Consider the following 24716-nt stretch of genomic DNA (forward strand, 5'->3'; position numbering starts at 1 on the left):
CAGGTAGAGTAAACTTCCTGGGTGTGAATTAGAGGGGAAGGTGCCAGAGGGAACACCCAAGGACGTGTGTGTCACTACCTCTTCCCCCGTTGAGCTTCACGCCCCGGAAAATTCCGAAGCCTGGCTATAGCACCCTGCTGGGGCTGCTGCGCTGTGTAGGTGGGGTGACTCCTGGCAAGGAGGCTGGATGTGGGAACCCCACCACCAGCAGCCTTGGAGGCTCGGTCACTTTTTGAATCTCCTGCAGCCCAGATGATCCCCCGTGGTTCGGGTGCACTTGGCTTCCTTTTAGGTCTAGGAAGGCCCACCCAGCTTCTGAAGTTTTGGTTCCACCCATAAAGGAAGAGACACGACAGCTCTAAGGGGCTGCATTTGCAGGCACATGGTTCTCAGGTCTCTCTGCTCCACCTCAGTGCACCCTTGGGACCGCAGGCTGCTCAGGCTGCGGGGATGTGACACCAGCGCATATCACCGAGGCCGGAGGTGAAAAGCGTGCCCATTTCTGGCCTTTTGTATTCATTTTTAGTTTAATTCTTATGCTATGTTGCGTTAGGGGTAATTTACAGTGTGGTGATTGGTGTAGGTGTACTGCAATCTGATTCATTTAAACATATAATATATCTAGTGTTTTTTGGATTCCTTTTCCATATAGGTTATTGCAGAACGTTGAGTAGAGGTCCTGGTGTTGTACAGTAGTCCTTGTCGAGTGCGTGTTTTATGCATATGTTTATAGGTATTTTACTGTGTGTGTGTTCATGTGAACCGCCTAACTTATATCTCCTCGCCACCTATGTTTTTTGGTAACCCTAGGCTTATTTTGAAAGTCGGTGATTCTGTTTCTGTTTTGTAAACTAGTTCAGTTGTATGTGTGTTTCCATTCCTCCTATACGTGATATTATATGCTATGGGTCCTCCTCTGTCTGACTGTGTTCACTCAGTGTTTGGGCATCCCAGGTCCATCCATGTTCTTTCCAATGGCATTATTTCATTCTTTTTCCTGGCTGAGTAACAGCCCCTTCTATACCCGTAGGGCCTCCCCTGTCTCTATTCATCACTCGCTGGACTATTTGTTTTTGTGTCTTGGCGATTCTAAATAGTGCCACAAATGAAAGTTGGGGTGGTTGTGTCTTTTTGAATTATGGATTTTCCCGAGTAGTGCCCAGGAGTGGGCCTGCAGTAGTATAGGGTCGCTCTCTCCTTAGTTTTCTAGGAACTGGGATACAGTGCTTTCTAGTGGTGGTTACCAATGTACATTTTGACTCACCGAGTGGGAAGGTGCCTTTTACTCCACACTCATTCCCCATCGAATGTTTGTACACGTTTTGATGCTGGCCATACTGTCTGCTGCGGGGTGATGCCTCTTTATACTTCTGATTTGTATTTCTAGAATAATCAGCGATTTTCCACTTCCAGTCGTTGTCGGGGTTTTTTTTTTTTTAAACAGTGTGAGTAAACTTTCCCTTTTGAAATTTGGCTTTTTGAATGTCTGAGTGTTCCGAATTTTTTTTCGGTTACCTAACCCAGGTCATTTCTGAGGACACGTGTTTTTAGAAGCCCCACAGGCTTTGTGAGTATTAGGTGGCCTGCAGCACCGGTTGTAAGGTTGTTGCTACGGGACAAGTCCACAAGGCGGCAGCATTTCTAAGTGCCCACAACTGGTTCCTCGGCAACCAAAAGCTTTAGGAAGAGTCATCTTACTGGGCTGTGAATTAGAGGGGAAGGTGCCAGAGGGAACGCCCAAGGGCGTGTGTGTCACTACCTCTTCCCTGTTAAGCTTCACGCCCCGGAAAATTCCGAACCCTGGCTAAACCACCCTGCTGGGGGTGCTGCGGTGCATAGGTGGGGTGACTCCTGGCAAGGAGGATGGATATGGGAATCCCATCACCAGCAGCCGTGGAGTCTCGGTCGCTTTTTGAACCTCCTGCGGCCCAGACAGGCCACCAGGGTTTGGGAGCACGTGGCTTCCTTTTAGCTTTAGGAAGGCCCACCTAGATTCTGAAATTTTCGTTGCACCTAGAGAGGAAGGGACACGACAGCTTTAAGGGGCTGCATTTGCAGGCACATCCTCCTCAGGTGTCTCCGCTCCACCTCAGTGCACCCTTGGGACCCCAGGCTGCTGAGGCCGCGGGGATGTGACACCAGCGCATATCACCGAGGCCGGAGGTGAAAAGTGTACCCATTTCTGGCCTTTTGTATTCATTTTTAGTTTAATTCTTGTGCTATGTTGCATTAGGGGTAATTTACAGTGTGGTGATTGCTGTAGGTGTACTGCAATCTGATTCATTTAAACATATAATATATCTAGGGTTTTTTGGATTCCTTTTCCATATAGGTTATTGCAGAACGTTGAGTAGAGGTCCTGGTGTTGTACAGTAGTCCTTGTCGAGTGCGTGTTTTATGCATATGTTTATAGGTATTTTACTGTGTGTGTGTTCATGTGAACCGCCTAACTTATATCTCCTCGCCACCTATGTTTTTTGGTAACCCTAGGTTTATTTTGAAAGTCGGTGAGTCTGTTTCTGTTTTGTAAACTAGTTCAGTTGTATGTATGTTTCCATTCCTCCTATAAGTGATATATATGCTATGGGTCCTCCTCTGTCTGACTGTGTTCACTCAGTGTTTTGGAATCCCAGGTCCATCCATGTTCTTTCCAGTGGCATTATTTCTTTCTTTTTCCTGGCTGAGTAACAGTCCCTTGTATACACGTAGGACCTCCCCTTTCTCTATTCATCACTCGCTGGACTATTTGTTTTTGTGTCTTGGCGATTGTAAATAGTGCCGCAATGAAAGTTGGGGTGCTTGTGTCTTTTTGAATTATGGATTTTCCCGAGTAACGCCCGGAATTGGGACTGCAGAAGGATAGGTTCACTCTCTCTTTAGTTTTCTAGGAACTCGGATACGGTGCTTTCTAGTGGCGGTTACCAATGTACATTTCCACTCACTGAGTGGGAAGGTTCCCTCTTCTCCACACTCACAGCCCCATCGATTGTAGACTTTTTGATACTGGCAATTTTGCCTGCTGGGAGGCGATGCGTCGTTATACTTTGGATTTTTATTTCTCCAATAATGAGCGATGTTCTGCATCTTGTTGTGGTGTGTATTTTTTTTAAGTGTGAGTAAACTTTCCCTCTTGAAATTTGGGTTCGTGAAAGTCTGTGTATTTCGAATCCTTTTTCGGTTACCTACCCCAGGTCATTTTTGAGGACACGCGTCATTAAAAGCCTCATAGGCTTCGTGAATATGAGGTGCCCTGAAGCACAGGTTGTAAAGTTGTTGTTCCGGGAATCGTCCACAAGGTGGCAGCATTTCTTCGTGGCCAACTCTAGTTCGTTGGCAACCAAAAGCTTTAGGAAGAGTCATCTTACTGGGCTATGAATTAGAGGGGAAGGTGCCAGAGGCAACACCCAAGGACTTGTGTGTCTCTACCTCTTCTCCGTTAAGCTTCACGCCCCCGAAAATTCCGAACCCTGGCTAAACCACCCTGCTGCGGGTGCTGCGGTGTGTAGGTGGGGTGACTCCTGGCAAGGAGGCTGGATGTGGGAACCCCACCACCAGCAGCCGTGGAGGCTCGGTCACTTTTTGAAGCTCCTGCATCCCCGATGGTCCCCCATGGTTTGGCTTCACTCAGCTTCGTTTACCTGTCGGAGGGCCCACCTGCAGCTGGTGATTGTGGTTCCATGGAGAAGTGACAGAAAGTACAGCTCTTTGGGATTCTCCTTTGTGGGCACATCCTCTCCTGCTCTCCCACCTCCACTTCAGTCCAGCTTTGGGTCCGAAGGCTCCTCATGCTTAGGGTATATGATACCAGCCTAGATCACCCTGGCCGGAGGGGAATGTAGTAGGCATTTCTTTTCTTTTCTTTTTTAATTTAATATTTATGGTATATTGGTATACAGTTGATTTATAATGTGGTGTTTGTTGTAGGTGTACAGTAACCTGATTCATTTATATGTATAGTTATATCCTTTTTTGTTTTGTTTTCCATATAGGTTTTTGCAGAACGTTGAATAGACTTCCTTTTGCTGTACAGTAAGTCCTTGTTCATTATTTTTTGTATATTATTGTGTATATATTAATCTAAATGTCCTTATTTATTTCTGCCCCTGAGCTTTCCTGTTTGGGAATCCTAAGTTTGTTTTCTAAATCTGTGAGTCTGTTGTGTAAATAAGTTCATTTGTATCATTTTTTTAGGTTCCAGCTATAAGTGATATCATATGCTATTTGTCTTTCTCTGACTGACTTCACTTAGTCTATGATCATCCTTGTTCCATCCATGTTTCTTCCTTTGGCATTATTTAGTTCTTGTTTATGGCTAAGAGTCCATTGTACACAGGTACCATATCTTCTTTATCCATTCATCTATATGTAGGTATTTTGGTTGTTTTTGTGTCTGGGCTATTGTAAATAGTGCTGCAATCAACAGTGGGGTACATGTGTCTTCTTCAATCATGGATTTCTCCAGAAATACACCCCCATGTGGGACTGCTGGAACGTAGGGTAGCTCTCTTTTTAGTTTTATAGTAATTTCGATACTGCCCTTTATAGTGGCTGTTACCAATGTACATCCCCACGAACAGTTTAGGAGGATTCTCATTTCTCCACACCGTCTGCAGCATTTAGTATTTGTGGACTCTTTGATGATGGCCATTGTGACTGCAGTGAAGTGGTAGTTCCTTGTAGTTTTGACTTGCATTTCTCTAATAACTAGTGATGTTGAGCATCTTTTCTCGTGTCTGTGCACCATCTGTACGTGTTCTTTATGAAATGTTTATTCTTCCTATTTTTTATTGGTTTTTTTGGTTGTTGTTTTTTATAAGCTGTTTGTGTATTTTGGAAATTAAGCCTTTGTCATGAGATCACTTCCAAATATTTTCTCCCCATCTCAGGTTGTCTTTTCGTTTTGTGTATGTTTTCCTTTGCTGCACAAATGCTTTCAAGTTTTGTTTAGGTCCTATTTCTTTGCTCCTCCTTTTATTTCTATTGCTTTGGGAGACTGGCCTATGAAAACATTGTTATGTTGTATGTCAGACAATATTTTGCCTATGTTCTCTTCTAGGAGTTCCGTAGTGTCGTGTCTCATATTTAAGCCAATCTGAGTTTATTTTTGTGCATGGCATAAGGGAGTGTTCTAATGTCATTGATCGATCGATTTACATGCAGCTGTCCGACTTTCCCAGTACCACTTGCTGAATAGACTGTCTTTCTCCATCGTATATTCTTACCTCCTCTGTCGAAAATTAATTGACCATAAGTGAGTGGGTTTTTTTCTGAGTTTTCTATTTCTGTTCCATTGATCCATATGTCCATTTTGTGCCAATACCATGCTGCTTTGATTACTGTAACTTTGTAGTATTGTGTAAAGTTTGGGAGGATTACTCCTCCAGCTTTGTTCTTTTTCCTCAGAATTACTTTGGCAATTCTGGGTCTTTTGTGGTTCGATAGAAATTTTAGGATTATTTGTCCTAGTTTTGTGAAAACTGTCATGGGTAATTAGATAGGTATCACCAGCCTATGTTTTTTTGTTTTAAAAAGAAGACACACTAATCCAAGTGCTTTTAAATAATTTTATTTAAAAAGATCATCCCAACAGCACCCCCCGCCCCCCACTCCCACGTCACTGCAAGTCGGTAGGGCAAATGTACACGTGGGCCCCAAGGAGACTCCAAGTGGCCTTTACAGTGCCACCCCTTGGCATGTTGTGCTTCCCGAGAGCCCTAAGAAAACCCCATATAGAAAAATACAAGGAATATGCTCCAATCTCAGCCAGAGAAAAATACAGCTTTTAGGGGGTGGAAGGGGCATGTCCCAGGGGCTGTACCCAAAATGCATAGGCAGGCAGGACGCTCACTGGGGGACAGGTGTCAGGAGGTGTCAATTCTGGGGGGTGAACAATCCCCATGAGAAGACAGAGGAATATTGCATATGAGAAGGCCGGCGTGGCCAGGAGATCCACCCGCCGGGCCTGGTTGCATACGTCTGGGGGAACCGCAGAGGCCTCAGCCCGAGGAGGGCAGAAAACTGTTCAGGGTCGCTGCATCGTCCTCGGCTGCTGTCGAGCGTAGCTTTCCCAAGCGCAGCGGGCAGACATGGTTCTGCCCTGACAGGCAGGCCAGTACCTACTCAGAGACTGTCAACCCCTTAATTGTCCAGAGGGGGTCAGACCAGAGGGGTTCAGACAGCAACGAGAAGGGACCCAGGGTGAAAGGAAGAGATGTCTTGACTCCCTATCGAGTCCCTTGAGTGGAAGAGCCTTTTTCAGGCCTCCAGGGGATTCAGGGGTAGAGGAGGATGAAGGTGGGAGTGGGCACCCCGTTTTCCTGAGACACTGTTAAGAGCTGGGCAGGGGCAGAACAGGTCCCAAGACCTGGCTGAATCCTTTCTGCCCACCTCCATCTCAGGGGCCACAGCCCAGACCACCAGGTGGAGACCCCGGGCCCTTCTCAAAACCAGAAGGGTTTCTGGACTGCAGAAAATGAGGAAAGCGATGTTAAGGGATACTGGTGCTTCCAGATTTCAAGTGAGAATCAACTTCCTTGAATGACCACTTTGGACACTGTCACTGCTGGGTGTGAGAAAGGATGGCCTGTCTCCCCTGCCTGTCTGTCTGTCTGGCTCTGCTTCTCTCTCCTCCTTCACTGATTTATTAGGCTAGGAGCTCTATCATCTTACATATCCTACTTATTTCCATGGTTTTCCCATCTTCACTGTAATAGCAGCTGAATGGAACCCCCTGGGTCTTTTGTCCTGAAATGACTCCCACCCACCCTGAGGGGCCTGGGCTAAGACGGGTGTATTCATATGGTCCAGTGGCCACACGTCCTACTAAAGCAGCAGGAGGGGCTGACAGCCCAAAGCCTGACACCAAGCTCGCCCAATGGGCCCAGAACTGAGGTCTCAAACTACAGAGGCTTCGACCAGAGTCTCAGAAATGAAAGAACCCCTCAAAGGGCCAGTGCTTCCTGGGAATCCAGACACCCCAGTTCAGAGTCTCCTAAGTGGGGATGCTGGTGAGCCCTGAACACCAGACTCTGGAGAAGGGAAGTGGCTGGACTCTTCCGCTGAGCAGCCTCCTTCCTGGTGGGAGGCTGTCCAGATGAAGTAGCCCCCACCCTCCCACGACCGCACAGGTGGGATCAGGTCCCGCCTTGCTCACCTCCTGAGACAGGGCGCTCACTCCTCCCTCACAGCACTCAGGCTCCATGGCTCTTCTGGGAGAACACTCCTTACGTGGAGCTGAGCTGTCCCCACACTAGACGCTCTTCCCAGGGGTTCTGGAGGTACCTGGGGCAGCCCCTGTACGCCCAGCTGAGCAGCCTGCCTTGACCCCTACTGGGCAGGCCCCACACTGGGCATCTTGGAGGTCCAACTGGAGAAAGACCTCGATATCACCGCAACTGGGTGCCGCAGACATGGAGAAGAGTCTGGTCAGAGCCTGCCAGATGACAGATGGACGAGTGGGTGGCCACTTCTTCAGCCTGGCTGCATGTGTGGGCGCCAGGATCTTCCAACGTGTCCAGACCATGTGCTGACTTCAAAGCATCCGTGGGCCTCTGGGGCCTGGTGCTCGTGGGGCCCGGCTGCTCTGGGCCAGCGGGTTGCGGCTGATGACCAGCTCCACGACATCGCCCGCCTCGGCCAGGAGCGGCACCGTCAGGCAGCAGTCAAGGTCCCGCGTGTGAACGTGGTTGACCTGCACATGCACAGCCATGGGGCAGATGGCGTCAGCTCAGCATGCACTGAAGTAGGTGAGAATTTCCTCAAATACAGACCCTGCCCAGCCCAGACACAGGGTGAATCTTAACACTCACACAGAGGAAGGCACTCTCATTTCAAGTCTTTCAACCCTTCCATGCATCCTTCACCCTCCAGCACCTGCATGTCTCCATTTTTTTTTCTCATCTGAAAAATCTTATTTATTTTTTGTGGTACACGGGCCTCTCACTGTTGTGGCCTCTCCCGTTGCGGAGCACAGGCTCCGGATGCGCAGGCTCAGCAGCCATGGCTCACGGGCCCAGCCGCTCCGCGGCATGTGGGATCTTCCGGGACCGAGGCACGAACCCGTGTCCCCTGCATTGGCAGGCGGACTCTCAACCACTGCGCCGCCAGGGAAGCCCCTTATTTATTTATTTTTTAAATGTTTCTTTATTGTGGTAAAAGTCACATAAAACACTATTTTAACCATATTTAACTGTACAGTTCAGTGGCACTAAGTGCATTCACATTGTTATGCAACTCTCACCATCATCCATCTCCTGAATTTTTCACCTTCCTAAACTGAAACTCTGTCCCCATTAAATACTAACTCTGAAATCCGCCCCCAACCACTGGCCCCTGGCATCTACCAGTGTACTTTCTGACTATATGAATTTGGCTATTCTAGGTACCTCATATAAGTGGAGTCAAACAGTATTTGTCGGGGACTTCCGGGAAGATGGCGGAAGAGTAAGACGCGGAGATCACCTTCCTCCCCACAGATAGATACACCAGAAATACATCTATGCGTGGAACAACTCCTACGGTGCACCTACTGAACGCTGGCAGAAGACCTCAGACCTCCCAAAAGGCAAGGAACCCCCCACGTACCTGGTTAGGGCAAAAGAAAAAACTAAACAGAGACAAAAGGATAGGGACGGGTCCTGCACCAGCGGGAGAGAGCTGTGACGGAGGAAAAGTGTCCACACACTAGGCAGCCCCTTCGCGGGCGGAGACTTCGGGTGGCGGAGTGGGGGAGCTTGGGAGCCGCGGAGGAGAGCACAGCAACAGGGGTGTGGAGGGCAAAGCGGAGAGATTCCAGCGCAGAGGATCGGGCTGACCGGCACTCACCAGCCGAGAGGCTTGTCTGCTCGCCCCGCTGGGGCGGGCGGGGCTGGGAGCTGAGGCTCCGGCTTCGGTCGGAGCGCCGGGAGAGGACTGAGGTTGGCGGCGTGAACACAGCCTGCAGGGCGTTAGTGCACCGCGGCTAGCCGGGAGGGAGTCTGGGGAAAAGTCTGGACCTGCCGAAGAGGCAAGAGACTTTTTCTTCCCTCTTTGTTTCCTGGTGCACGAGGAGAGGGGATTAAGAACGCTGCTTAAGAGAGCTCCAGAGACGGGCGCGAGCCACGGCTAAAAGTGCGGAGCCCAGAGACAGACATGAGACGCTAAGGCCGCTGCTGCCGCCACCAAGAAGCCTGTGTGCGAACACAGGTCACTATCCACACCCCCTTCCGGGGAGCCTGTGCAGCCCGCCACCGCCACTGCCAGGGTCCCGGGATCCAGGGACAACTCCCCCGGGAGAACGCAGGGCGCGCCTCAGGCTAGCAATGTCATGCTGGCCTCTGCCACCGCAGGCCCGCCCCACACTCCGTGACCCTCCCTACCCCCCCCCCCCCGGCCTGAGTGAGCCAGAGCCTCCGAATCAGCGGCTCCTTTAACCCCGTCCTGTCTGAGCAAACAACAGACGCCCTCCGGTGACCTACACGCACAGGCGGGGCCAAATCCAAAGCTGAGCCCCTGGGAGCTGTGAGAACAAAGAAGAGAAAGGGAAATCTCTCCCAGCAGCCTCAGAAGCAGCGGATTAAAGCTCCACAGTCAACTTGATGTACCCTGCATCTGTGGAATACATGAATAGACAACGAATCATCCCAAATTAAGGAGCCCTGTGGATGAAAGGCTCTTGGTGCTGCAGCCAGGAGTCAGTGCTGTGCCTCTGAGGTGGGAGAGCCAACTTCAGGACACTGGTCCACAAGAGGCCTCCCAGCTGCACATAATATCAAACAGCGAAAATCTCCCAGAGATCTCCATCTCAACGCCAGCACCCAGCTTCACTCAACGACCAGCAAGCTACAGTGCTGGACATCCTATGCCAAACTAGCAACACAGGAACACAACCCCACCCATTAGCAGAGAGGCTGCCCAAAATCATAATAAGTCTACAGACACCCCAAAACACACCACCAGAAGTGGACCTGCCCACCAGAAAGACAAGATCCAGCCTCATCCACCAGAACACAGGCACTAGTACCTCCACCAGGAAGCCTACACAACCCACTGAACCAACCTTAGCCACTGGGGACAGACACAAAAAACAACAGGAACTACGAACCTTCAGCCTGCAAAAAGGAGACCCCAAACACAGTAAGATAAGCAAAATGAAAAGACAGAAAAACACACAGCAGATGAAGGAGCAAGATAAAAACCCACCAGACCTAACAAATGAAGAGGAAATAGGCAGTCTACCTGAAAAAGAATTCAGAATAATGATAGTAAAGATGATCCAAAATCTTGGAAATAGAATAGACAAAATACAAGAATCAGTTAACAAGGACCTAGAAGAACTAAAGATGAAACAAACAATGATGAACAACACAATAAATGAAATGAAAAATACTCTAGATGGGATCAATAGCAGAATAACTGAGGCAGAAGAACGGATAAGTGACCTGGAAGATAAAATAGTAGAAATAACTACTGCAGAGCAGGATAAAGAAAAAAGAATGAAAAGAACTGAGGACAGTCTCAGAGACCTCTGGGACAACATTAAACGCACCAACATTCGAATTATAGGGGTTCCAGAAGAAGAAGAGAAAAAGAAAGGGACTGAGAAAATATTTGAAGAGATTATAGTTGAAAACTTCCCTAATATGGGAAAGGAAATAGTTAATCAAGTCCAGGAAGCACAGAGAGTCCCATACAGGATAAATCCAAGGAGAAATACACCAAGACACATATTAATCAAACTTTCAAAAATTAAATACAAAGAAAATATATTAAAAGCGCAAGGGAAAAACAACAAATAACACACAAGGGAATCCCCATAAGGTTAACAGCTGATCTTTCAGCAGAAACTCTGCAAGCCAGAAGGGAGTGGCAGGACATATTGAAAGTGTTGAAGGAGAAAAACCTGCAACCAAGATTACTCTACCCAGCAAGGATCTCTTTCAGATATGATGGAGAAATTAAAACCTTTACAGACAAGCGAAAGCTGAGAGAGTTCAGCACCACCAAACCAGCTCTACAACAACTGCTAAAGGAACTTCTCTAGGCAAGAAACACAAAAGAAGGAAAAGACCTACAATCAATAATGAACCCAAAACAATTAAGAAAATGGGAATGGGAACACACATATCGATAATTACCTTAAATGTAAATGGACTAAATGCTCCCACCAAAAGACACAGATTGGCTGAATGGATACAAAAACAAGACGCATATATTTGCTGTCTACAAGAGACCCACTTCAGACCTAGAGACACATACAGACTGAAAGTAAGGGGATGGAGAAAGGTATTTCATACAAATGGAAACCAAAAGAAAGCTGGAGTAGCAATTCTCATATCAGACAAAATAGACTTTAAAACAAAGACTATTAGAAGAGACAAAGAAGGACACTACATAATGATCAAGGGATCGATCCAAGAAGAAGATATAACAATTGTAAATATTTATGCACCCAACATAGGAGCACCTCAATACATAAGGCAAATACTGACAGCCATAAAAGGGGAAATCGACAGTAACACATTCATAGTAGGGGACTTTAACACCCCACTTTCACCAATGGACAGATCATCCAAAATGAAAATAAATAAGGAAACACAAGCTTTAAATGATACATTAAACGAGATGGACTTAATTGATATTTATAGGACATTCCATCCAAAAACAACAGAATACACATTTTTCTCAAGTGCTCATGGAACATTCTCCAGGATAAATCATATCTTGGGTCACAAATCAAGCCTTGGTAAATTTAAGAAAATTGAAATTGTATCAAGTATCTTTTCCGACCACAACACTATGAGACTAGATATCAATTACAGGAAAAGATCTGTAAAAAATGCAAACACATGGAGGCTAAACAATACACTACTTAATAACAAAGTGATCACTGAAGAAATCAAAGAGGAAATCAAAAAATACCTAGAAATAAATGACAATGGAGACACGACGACTCAAAATCTATGGGATGCAGCAAAAGCAGTTCTAAGAGGGAAGTTTATAGCAATACAATCCTACCTTAAGAAACAGGAAACATCTCGAATAAACAACCTAACCTTGCACCTAAAGCAATTAGAGAAAGAAGAACAAAAAACCCCCAAAGTTAGCAGAAGGAAAGAAATCATAAAAATCAGATCAGAAATAAATGAAAAAGAAAGGAAGGAAACGATAGCAAAGATCAATAAAACTAAAAGCTGGTTCTTTGAAAGGATAAACAAAATTGATAAACCATTAGCCAGACTCATCAAGAAAAAAAGGGAGAAGACTCAAATTAATAGAATTAGAAATGAAAAAGGAGAAGTAACAACTGACACTGCAGAAATACAAAAGATCATGAGAGATTACTACAAGCAGCTCTATGCCAATAAAATGGACAACCTGGAAGAAATGGACAAATTCTTAGAAAGGCACAACCTGACAAGACTGAATCAGGAAGAAATAGAAAATATGAACAGACCAATCACAAGCACTGAAATTGAAACTGTGATTAAAAATCTTCCAACAAGCAAAAGCCCAGGACCAGATGGCTTCACAGGCGAATTCTATCAAACATTTAGAGAAGAGCTATCACCTATCCTTCTCAAACTCTTCCAAAATATAGCAGAGGGAGGAACACTCCCCAACTCATTCTACGAGGCCACCATCACCCTGATACCAAAACCAGACAAGGATGTCACAAAGAAAGAAAACTACAGGCCAATATCACTGATGAACATAGATGCAAAAATCCTCAACAAAATACTAGCAAACAGAATCCAACAGCACATTAAATGGATCATACACCGTGATCAAGTGGGGTTTATTCCAGGAATGCAAGGATTCTTCAATATACGCAAATCAATCAACGTGATACACCATATTAACAAATTGAAGGAGAAAAACCATATGATCATCTCAATAGATGCAGAGAAAGCTTTTGACCAAATTCAACACCCATTTATGATAAAAACCCTGCAAAAAGTAGGCATAGAGGGAACTTTCCTCAACATAATAAAGGCCATATATGACAAACCCACAGCCAACATCGTCCTCAATGGTGAAAAACTGAAAGCATTTCCACTAAGATCAGGAACAAGACAAGGTTGCCCACTCTCACCACTCTTATTCAACATAGTTTTGGAAGTTTTAGCCACGGCAATCAGAGAAGAAAAGGAAATAAAAGGAATCCAAATCGGAAAAGAAGAAGTAAAGCTGTCACTCTTTGCAGATGACATGATACTCTACATAGAGAATCCTAAAGATGCTACCAGAAAACTCCTAGAGCTAATCAATGAATTTGGTAAAGTAGCAGGATACAAAATTAATGCACAGAAATCTCTGGCATTCCTATACACTAAGGACGAAAAATCTGAAAGTGAAATCAAGAAAACACTCCCATTTACCATTGCAACAAAAAGAATAAAATATCTAGGAATAAACCTACCTAAGGAGACAAAAGACATGTATGCAGAAAATTATAAGACACTGATGAAAGAAATTAAACATGATACAAATAGATGGAGAGATATACCATGTTCTCGGATTGGAAGAATCAACATTGTGAAAATGATTCTACTACCCAAAGCAATCTACAGATTCAATGCAATCCCTATCAAACTACCACTGGCATTTTTCACAGAACTAGAACAAAAAATTTCACAGTTTGTATGGAAACACAAAAGACCCCGAATAGCCAAAGCAATCTTGAGAACGAAAAACGGAGCTGGAGGAATGAGGCTTCCTGACTTCAGACTGTACTACAAAGCTACAGTAATCAAGACAGTATGGTACTGGCACAAAAACAGAAATATAGATCAATGGAACAGGATAGAAAGCCCAGAGATAAATCCACGCACCTATGGTCACCTTACCTTTGATAAAGGAGGCAGGAATGTACAGTGGAGAAAGGACAGCCTATTCAATAAGTGGTGCTGGGAAAACTGGACAGGTACATGTAAAAGTATGAGATTAGATCACTCCCTGACACCATACACAAAAATAAGCTCAAAATGGATTAAAGACCTAAATATAAGGCCAGAAACTATCAAACTCTTAGAGGAAAACATAGGCAGGACACTCTATGACATAAATCACAGCAAGGTCCTTTTTGACCCACCTCCTAGAGAAATGGAAATAAAAACAAAAGTAAACAAATGGGACCTAATGAAACTTAAAAGCTTTTGCACAGCAAAGAAAACCATAAAGAAGACCAAAAGACAACCCTCAGTATGGGAGAAAATATTTGCAAATGAAGCAACTGACAAAGGATTAATCTCCAAAATTTATAAGCAGCTCATGCAGCTTAATAACAAAAAAACAAACAACCCAATCCAAAAATGGGCAGAAGACCTAAATAGACATTTCTCCAAAGAAGATATACAGAGTGCCAACAAACACATGAAAGAATGCTCAACATCACTAATCATTAGAGAAATGCAAATCAAAACTACAATGAGATATCATCTCACACCAGTCAGAATGGCCATCATCAAAAAATCTAGAAACAATAAATGCTGGAGAGGGTGTGGAGAAAAGGGAACCCTCTTGCACTGTTGGTGGGAATGTAAATTGATACAGCCACTGTGGAGAACAGTATGGAGGTTCCTTAAAAAACTACAAACAGAACTACCATATGACCCAGCAATCCCACTACTGGGCATATACCCTGAGAAAACCATAATTCAAAAAGAGTCATGTACCAAAATGTTCATTGCAGCTCTATTTACAATAGCCAGGAGATGGAAACAACCTAAGTGTCCATCATCGGATGAATGGATAAAGAAGATGTGGCACATATATACAATGGAATATTACTCAGCCATAAAAAGAAACGAAATTGAGCTATTTGTAATGAGGTGGATAGACCTAGAGTCTGTCATACAGAGCGAAGTAAGTCAGAAAGAGAGAGACAAATACCGTATGCTAACACATATATATGGAATTTAAGAAAAAAAATGTCATGAAAAACCTAGGAGTGAAACAGGAATAAAGACACAGACTTACTAGAGAATGGACTTGAGGCTATGGGGAGGGGGAAGGATAAACGGTGACAAAGCAAGAGAGAGGCATGGACATATATACACTACCAAACGTAAGGTAGATAGCTAGTGGGAAGCAGCCGCATAGCACAGGGAGATCAGCTCGGTGCTTTGTGACCGCCTGGAGGGGTGGGATAGGGAGGGTGGGAGGGAGGGAGACGCAAGCGGGAAGAGATATGGGAACATATGTATATATATAACTGATTCATTTTGTTGTGAAGCTGAAACTAACATACCATTGTAAAGTAATTATACTCCAATAAAGATGTTAAAATGAAAAAAAAACAACCCATCTTCCACATCCTTCAAGGACTAGAAGTGAATACAGACCAAAAAAAAACAAAACAAAACAAAAAAAAAAACGATATTTGTCTGCACATCATGTATATTGGAATGCATTTTTAAGGTTAACTTAATATATGTCCTGCAAACAGACTGGACCTTTTTTTCCCCCCGTGCTATACAGTAGGCCCTCACCAGCCATCTACTTCATATATAGTAGTGTACACACATCAATCCCAATCTCCCAATCCATCCCACCACCACCCCCACTTGGTGTCCATATGTTTGTTTTGTACATCTGTGTCTCTATTTCTGTTTTGCAAACAGGTTCATCTCTACCTTTTTTTCTAAATTCCACATATATGTGTTAATATATGATATTTGTTTTTTCCTTTCTGACTTACTTCACTCTATATGACAGTCTCTAGGAATAAACCTACTAAGGAGGCAAAAGACCTGTACTCACAAAACTATAAGACACTGATGAAAGAAAACAAAGACAACACAAACAGATGGAGAGATATACCATGTTTTGGATTGAAAGAATATTGTGAAAATGACTATACTACCCAAAGCAATCTACAGATTCAATGCAATTCCTGTCAAATTACCAATAGCATTTTTCACAGAATTAGAACAAAAAATTTTACAACTTGTATGGAAACACAAAAGACCACAAATAGCCAAAGCAATCTTGAGAAAGAAAATGGAGCTGAAGGAATCAGGCTCCCTGACTATACTACAAAGCTACAATAATCAAGACAGTCTGGTACTGGCACCAAAACAGAAATATAGACCAATGGAACAGGATAGAAAGCCCAGAGATAAACCCATGCACCTATGGTCAACTAATCTATGACAAAGGGGGCAAGAATATACAATGGAGAAAAGACAGCCTCTCCAGTAAGTGGTGCTGGGAAAACTGGACAGCTCCATGTAAAAGAATGAAATTAGAACACTCCCTAACACCATACACAAAAATAAACTCCAAATGGATTAAGGACCCAAATGTAAGGCTGGACACTATAAAACTCTTAGACGAAAGCATAGGCAGCACACTCTTTGACATAAATCACAGGAAGATCTTTTTTGATTCACCTCCTAGAGTAATGAAAATAAAAACAAAAATAAACAAATGGGACCTAATGAAACTTAAAAGCTTTTGCACAGCAAAGGAAACCATAAACAAGACGAAAAGACAACCCTCAGATTGGGAGAAAATATTTTCAAACGAATCAACAAAGGATTAATCTCCAAAATATATAAACAGCTCATGCAGCTCAGTATTAGAAAAACAAACAACCCAATCCAAAAATGGGCAGAACACCTAAATTGACATTTCTCCAAAGACAACATACAGATGGCCAAGAAGCACATGAAAAGCTGCTCAACATCACTAATTATTAGAGAAATGCAAATCAAAACTACAATGAGGTATCACCTCACCAGTTAGAATGGGCATCATCAGAAAATCTACAAACAACAAATGCTGGAGAGGGTGTGGAGAAAAGGGAACCCTCTTGCACTGTTGGTGGGAATGTAAATTGATACAGCTACTATGGAGAACAGTATGGAGGTTCCTTAAAAAACTACAAATAGAACTACCATATGACCCAGCAATTCCACTACTGAGCATATACCCAGAGAAAACCGTAATTCAAAAAGACACATGCACCCCAATGTTTATTGCAGCACTATTTACAATAGCCAGGTCATGGAAGCAACCTAAATGCCCATTGACAGACGAATGGATAAAGAAGATGTGGTACATATATACAATGGAATATTACTCAGCCAGAAAAGGAACGAAACTGGGTCATTTGTTGAGATGTGGATGAACCTAGAGACTGTCATACAGAGTGAAGTAAGTCAGAAAGAGAAAAATAAATATCTTATATTAACACATATATGTGGAACCTAGAAAAATGGTACAGATGAACTGGTTTGCAGGACAGAAATTGAGACAGAGACGTAGAGAACAAACATATGGACACCAAGGGGGGGAAAGCAGCAGGAGGGTGGTGGTGGTGGTGGGATGAATTGTGTGATTGGGATTGACACATATTCAGTGATGTGTGTAAAATTCATGACTAATAAGAACCTGCTCTATATATATATAAAAAAAAAACTACAATGAGGTACCACCTCACACCAGTCGGAATGGGCATCATCAGAAAATCTACAAACAACAAATGCTGGAGAGGGTGTGGAGAAAAGGGAACCCTCTTACACTGTTGGTTGGAATGTAAATTGATACAGCCAATATGGAGAACAGTACGGAGGTTCCTTAAAGAACTAAAAATAGAGTTACCATATGACCCAGCAATCCCACTCTTGCGCATATACCCAGAGAAGACCATGATTCCGAAAGACACATGCACCCCAATGTTCACTGCAGCACTGTTTACAATAGGCAGGTCATGGAAGCAACCTAAATGTCCACCAACAGAGGAATGGATAAAGAAGATGTAGTACATATATACAATGGAATATTACTCAGCCATAAAAAGGAAAGAAATTGTGCCATTTGCAGAGACGTGGATGGACCTAGAGACTGTCTCCATTTTTTAACATCACAAGCAGACCACACGCTGAGCCTCCTGCCTAGAATGTGGGGCATGGGAAAGGGTGTGCCAGGGATGCCCCACAGCTTCTATCTGCCCACTCACATTTCCCAGGCTCCCTTGCTGTTAGTGAGATCACATGACTTAGTTGCCATGAAGTCCGAGGCATTTACTAGAGGGTGGAGCCTCCACCAATCCAGGTGGAGCAAGGCCCACACTGGCCCACAGTGGACATATCATATAAGTGATAAATAAATGTTCATGTGTATTAAACCACTGAGATTTGGGATTGTTTGTTCCTGCAGCATAATTTAGCCTAACCTCACCAATACAACTGTGTTGTCATTCCCTTTTTTCAGATAAGAAACCTGGGGCTCAGAGCTTCCCTGGTGGTGCAGTGGTTAAGAATCTGCCTGCCAATGCAGGGGACACGGGTTTGAGCCCTGGTCCAGGAAGATCCCACATGCCATGGAGCAGCTAAGCCCGTGCGCCACAACTACTGAGCCTGCACTCTAGAGCCCGTGAGCCACAACTACTGAAGCCCACGCACCACAACGAAGAGTAGCCCCAGCTCACCACAACGGGAGAAGGCCCGTGCACAGCAACGAAGACTCAACACAGCCAAAAACAAACAAACTAATTAATTAATTAATTAAATCTATAAAAAATACAGGATTATTTTTTTTTAAAAAAAAGAAACCTGGGGCTCAGAGAGAGGAGGCAACCTGCTCAAGGCCACTCAGCCAACGTAGAAGTCAGGCTTTCTCCCCACTATGGGGCTAGGAACGGCCACTCCATCGATAGTGCCACCACCCAGCATTACCTGGAGGACCCTGTCAAAGGGCCGGAGACCCCCACGTTGAGCTGGCCCATCAGGGCGCACAGTGTGGACATAGACGCCCTTCTCCAGGAGGCCATCTGAGACACTAAAACCGAAGTCACTCCGTACAGGGTCCTTGTGCAGTGTCACCTGGGAACAGGAGGAGGAGACCTCTGGAGCCCCGATCTTTCCCCCTAGCCTCCCACAGCTGCCTAAGCCCCTTGGTCTGGCATCTGATGCCTCCGGGACCCAGCCCTAGCCCACCTGGCTGCTCTTCCACGTGTGTTACTGCCTCGGCATCGTGCCCAAGCCTTGGCTTCTGGAGCACCCCCTCCCCTCCACCTCCACTGACCCTCCATCTACAGCACTCAGTCACAGTGGAAGCTGTAGGAAAAGGAGTTCCTTTCAGTTCTTTTTCAATCTTCCTGCTTCCATTCCAGGAGAAAGTCTCAGTGGGGTGGACGTGTGTTTTCACCACCCTTTGACACGTCCCATCTCCCCGTCCACCAAAGAGCTGGCTTCAGGCTCAGAGCCTTCTGAAGGTTATTATGGGCTGAGAGGGCTTTTTTCTCTTCTGTGTTTTGTTTTCCTAGACAGTAGCCTATAGATGGCAAAAACACTGGCCTCTCATTTAAGGTACTGATATGCACGCACACACACATATATATATACACACACACACACATATATATATATACACACACATATAGAAGCCTTTATATTATACATGCACACGATAACTTAAGTGGGGAAAAAGTGAGTCTACTTAAAGTATCACAAGTGAGTGTGAGTGTGAGTGTGTGTGTGTGTGTGTGTGTGTGTGTGTGTGTGTGTATCGCCCAAATGGCAGGAGTTTTGGAAAACTCTACCTTCTATAAAATCTGTGTTTTATTGGTGGAGGAGAATGAAGCCCAGAGAGGGGCGGGGCCCATCTGGAGCTATGCGAATACCCACGGCATCAGGACATGCATCCAGGCCTCCTGTGCTCCCCCAGCACCCACCTTGTGCATCTCCAAGGGTGTCGGCAGCAGCACCTCCTGCATTTCTTCTGGGGAAGCTCGTATCTCCTGGTTCCTCCTCCAGGGCCGGTGGCCAGGCCTGCCCTCGAGGGCCACGTTCTGCACGGTGCCTGTCATGATGGATGCCTGTAGGGACACAGCTCTTCACTCAGATGCTTCCTGCTCTGTGTGCGGTCAACATCTATGGACACCTACTGTGTGCCAGCCTTCAAGGTCACAATGGTGAACAGAATAGATGAGGTCCCTGCCCTCCTAGGGCTCTCAGCCCAATGATGAGCAATCAGAATAATAATCATTGGCATTGAATTATTAGCACTTATACTGCGTTGGACTCAGTTCCAAGCACTTGACACACAGAACTCATTTTATGCTCTACAATATTATGAGCCAGGCAAATAACATCCCCCCCCCGCCCATTTTACAGAAGAGGAAACTGAGGCTTAGAAAGATTAACATTTGAACTCAGAGTCTGGCTCCAGGGTCGAGGGTCTTGACCACTCTGCTAACTTGCTAGTCACAAAAATAAAGAAGATGAAATTACACATGGCAGTAAATGTCACAGAGGCCAAGGTACACAGAATGTGAGAGGCTGGAACAGTGAAACTGGTCAGTATGAGGGATCGGGAAAGCTTCTAGAGCCGAGATCTGAACGATGAGCAAGAAATTGGGAGGAAGGAGAGTCCCCGGCAGGAAGAGTAAACAGCATGTGCAAAACCCCAGCAATGGACAGATGTGGACGGAGGCCCTGCATTTGAGAGAGTGCACAGGATGGGGCTGGGAGGGCAGAAGCTTAACCCTGCAGCACGTCCTCAGTGGCAGTGCTGGGGCCCCAGGGCAGTGGCTGGTGCCACGGAATGGGGGGAAGACGCAGTTAGGGGCAAGCGGGACTGTCAGTGGCCAGCTAGAACAGGGGCAGATGACATGGGGTGGAGAGTGGTGACACAGGACGCCTGGGAAGAGAGACAGATGGAGAGACAGGCGGGGGGGGGGGGGCGGGGGGGAGATCCATGGTGCAGCCCCAGAGGACAGTGTTAGGAATTGCATAGACCATAAAAGTACAACTTAATCCCTGTGGGAGGCAGGTAAGTGCTTACAGGTAAATTTCCTATCTTTAAATGCACGATGTTAGGGAGCAAGAAAGACTGAAGACTAAGGAGTTAAGAAACCAGGAAAAGTATCAAGATTTAAAGACAAAGTCGAAGGAAGGGACTCTCGAAGCTAGACATACAAAAGAGTAAGATAGGAAACAATGAAATATGAGACATAGTTAACAAAAACAAAACTTGGTTCCTTGATGAGCCTAGTAATTGGCAAGGCTGATAGAGGAAAAAAAAGGCTCAATCAATAATTTTAGGAACAAAAATAGGGCAAAAGCACAGATAAACAGAGTGTAGATTACTGCTCTCAGAATATGAAGGAGCTTCAGAATTGACCCAATGAGATCCTCCCTAGGTCTCCCCAGGCAGCCTTTTCCATCGTGGGCAAGGCTGACCTCACAGAAAGCCGCACGCACCTCTCGGCCTCTCACGTCCCATGCTGTTACTGATGTTGACATCCACAAGCTTCCACTGGGCATGCTAACGACATGCACACACAGACCCCAAAACTGCCCTTATGCATCCAAATGTGCACACTGACATACGTGTTCTGACAATACTCAGCACTGTGCATGCGTGAGCGTGCTCACCTGCATGCACACACACATGCTCCCAGTGCGCACACACACGTTTTATGCCAAACGTGCTCACATGTGCACACATCCCAATTAATGTGCCACACCACGGTGCTCAGTCACACTTGCACACGGGTCCATCCACAGTCTGTATGCACGTGAAGGCACCTTTACACAGAGGGTGCCAGGAGAGTACCCTTGTACGTGTTACACAAGAGCACAATGCCATCGACGTGCCACCTCCCACGGGGGCCTGGGGGGGGGCAGGGCGTACCTCCAGCTCCCTCAGCAGCTCCGACTGACCGCATGACTCCAGGTCTTCAAGGGCTTCCCCGAACATGCGCCAGAAGCCCTCCTCGCAGGTGGGGCCAGGGGCGGGGCTGTAACGTAGGAACCAGAGAGCGTCAGCTCCTGGCGGGTGGGCTGGGGCCTGAGGAGTCTTCCGGGCCCTGGGGCCCTGCGTTGGGCTCAAGGGGCCATTGGGTGGGCGGGCAGGAAGGCAGGCGTCCTCGGTGGCAGTGCCGGGGGCCCGGGGTGGTGGTTGGTGACACGGAATGGGGGGAAGACGCAGTTAGGGGCAACCAGGACTGTCGATGGCCAGCTAGAACAGGGGCAGATGAGACGGGGTGGAGAGCGGTGACACAGGACGCCTGGGAAGAGAGACAGACGGACAGACAGACAGACAGGAGATCCATGGTGCAGCCCCAGAGGACAACCCCAGGCCCCACCCAGACACAAGGCATTGCAGGACAGTGACAGGGACAGAGCTGGAGCTGGCAAGGACACAGATGGATGGAGACGATGGAGTATTAGGGCTGGGGAAAGGGCTGTGCCACCCTATAACTTCCATCACGGGAGGTATGGCCTGTTACCAGCTCTAAAATCGGGTCTCATCAGAATGGTAACAAGCCACGTTTTCACGTTCACCGTTTACAAAGCCCTTTGCCGTCTACAAAGCCCTGGACGTTATCAAGTGTGCTTTGGTGTGCAAAGCACTCTCTCTCACGAAGGCATGCAGGCTTTCCTCTCAAAGGGAGCGGCCAGGACAGTGACGCAAATTAGGTGCCTCCTTCCCTTCCCGTTTCAGAGATGAGAAGACAGACTGAAGGCCATCTGCTCCATTCAAGTCAGTTCTACAAACGTTTTGAGCCAGGCCCTCTCCTGGGCACAGGGCTATGGAGGGGAATAAGGTGAAGGCCCTGTTCTTAAGGATCTGAGGGTCCCTCATGGAGCGTGTGTGAGCAGCTACTGGATGCCTGGCTGAGCTCGGGATGCCAAGTAGAAGACACGACAGCCAGGTGATTAACAGGTAGACCACCAGTGCCACCAGGAGGCTCACGTGAGCAGCTGTGGGTACCAGCAGAGGGAGGGAGGATCAGGGAAGCCTCCCAGAGGCAGGTCTAAAGGATGAGTAGGCATCGGCCAGGAGAGGGGAGGGGACAGCATTCTAGGCAGAAGGAACTGCCCGACCAAAGCAGAGCCGTGGGAAGCTGGTGGCTGGGGCCGCACGAGGACCAGCATTTCTCCACCGGGTGTGCTCCCCGCAGGAGCATCGAATTCACCACAGAAACCACCACGTCCCCAGCCCAGGGCTGGCGCTCATAACCATGACCCGAGGGCCACTGCAGGAGGCCATGACCATCTGGGCCGAGTCGGGAGGGTGTGGGTCCGAGCCCTCAGTGTCTCTGGGAACAGCTGAACACCAGGTGTGGGGAGGGCCGGCCAGGCTGCCTCTCCAGCCTCACACCTTTGCCCCTGCTGTGCCCTCCGGCCAGCGTGCCCTTCCCCCGCCTCAGCCTTCTGAGATGGCTCTGCTCCACACTTCCTCTCCTCTCCCAGGAGGTGCCCTCCTGAGGCCAGACAAGACTTGCCCATCGCCCCCATCGCCTTGGCACAGGGACTGGCTCCCCGCGCCCGTCCTGGCCAAGAGGGTGAGCCGGTGTCCCCCGTGGAGTCCCCACCACAGACCTAGCTGGTGGCCCCCAGTCGTCTTCCTCTTCCTCCTCGGGGAAGCTCTCGTTGGCAGGGGCTGGTGTGTAGCTCGTCCTCCGGGGCTCGGTGGGTGGGGGACTGCTTCTCAGCCGGCTGCACCGCCACTCATGGGGGGTCACGCCCCGGGCTGCCGCCTGTGGAGTGTAGGAACCTGGCAGGTGGACAGAGCGGGCGCCTATATCCTCTCTGTGCCCTTAGCTTGCCCTCCTTCCTGCCCCATCTCTAGCTGTGCTGGGTGGCCCAGGAGAGGTCTTTGCCTTCTCTGGGCCTGCCTGACTACCCAGAGTCCCCTGAGGACCCCTGCCACCCGGACTCCTACCCCAGAACCCCCTTGATCTCCTGATCAACAGCAGACTTAATGCTGGGGCTCCAGGATCCTGTCCCAGCTCCACGGGGCTCGGCCTGGCCGATCCCTGCCTGAGAGGGAGGTCCACTGTGTTAACCATCCCCTTCTCCCTGCCAGCTCTGAAGGTCTTGCCCCAGGGGGTGATGCTGAGAGATGCTCACCCACTTCTGGAGATGGAGAAGCTGAGACTGAGATCGGGCAGATATCCAGTGAGTGAGGACCAGGGCCGAGGGCCACCTGAGGCTACCTAGAGGCCTTACTTCACTACTCCCTGAGCTGGGCCTTGGGGAGTCCCTGTGGTTCTGGGTCCCAGAGGCCAGAAGGCCAGCCACCAGATTCAGATGCCCCCCAAGGGCACCCATGGGTCTCAACACGCATGGGCAGGGGAGCTCCCCCAGGGGGAGCCCTGGGGGTGTCCACCCAAGAGGGTCTCATAGGATGGGGTGCGAGGGGCTTTCTGCCTTCCCGCCTTCAACGGGATGCAATCAACACTGAGCACTTGCTGTGTGCTGGCCATCGGGCTGGGAACGAAGGAGGCAGAAGTAAGACCACTTGGTCCCAGGCCTCGTGGGGGGATCTGAATGGGCAGCTGCAGTGCTGTGGCTGCCGATCAAAGCCCAGGAAGGCCTGCAGTCCACACTCTCAGGAGTGAGCGGCCCTCAGAATGGCTAATGGGGCCCAATCAGGTCTGCCTTCAGGAAGTGTCCCTAAAGGATGAGGCCAGCAGAAGGGGAGCAAGAAGGGTTAGGCGGAGGGAACAGCCCCTACAAGGGCCCACGGAGAACACGGTGCTTGTCCAGGGGCCCGAGGTGTTACCTGGGCCCCCAAAGCCACCCTCAGTGGCCAAGCTGCCCCAGGACTCCACTGCGCTGTCCACACTGGGCACAGTGGACGAGGATCGGGCTGCCAGCAGGCCGCCTTTCAGCGCCTCTGGCGGGTCCTCATCCGCATCGCTGGCTTCGCTGAGGCTGCCCGATTTGCGGGGTAGGAGGGGGCCTGGGAGGAAAAGCGGGTGTCACTGCCACTGG

At 47.5% G+C, this 24716-nt stretch overlaps 1 protein-coding gene across 3 annotated transcripts in view; it reads right to left on the reverse strand.

The window, feature by feature from the left end:
• Positions 1-5603: 5603 nt before the first annotated feature.
• GRIP2 (glutamate receptor interacting protein 2) overlaps positions 5604-24716 on the reverse strand; it is a 91581-nt gene continuing 72468 nt past the window's right edge. For 2 of the 3 annotated variants that reach the window (XM_060307722.1, XM_060307723.1), the window contains exons 19-24: positions 24505-24684; positions 23319-23493; positions 21625-21730; positions 19661-19804; positions 18663-18809; positions 5604-7690 (exon numbers count right to left, since the gene is read on the reverse strand). In XM_060307722.1, the coding sequence (XP_060163705.1) occupies positions 7532-7690; positions 18663-18809; positions 19661-19804; positions 21625-21730; positions 23319-23493; positions 24505-24684 (911 nt within the window). In that variant the 3' untranslated portion in view covers positions 5604-7531. Of the gene's footprint in view, positions 7691-18662; positions 18810-19660; positions 19805-21624; positions 22001-23318; positions 23494-24504; positions 24685-24716 lie in introns of those variants that run through there. The other variant, XM_060307724.1, reaches the window with a different exon arrangement.

The sequence above is a fragment of the Globicephala melas genome, chromosome 11 (genome assembly GCF_963455315.2).
Source record: "Globicephala melas chromosome 11, mGloMel1.2, whole genome shotgun sequence".
Classification (NCBI taxonomy): Eukaryota; Metazoa; Chordata; class Mammalia; order Artiodactyla; family Delphinidae; genus Globicephala; species Globicephala melas.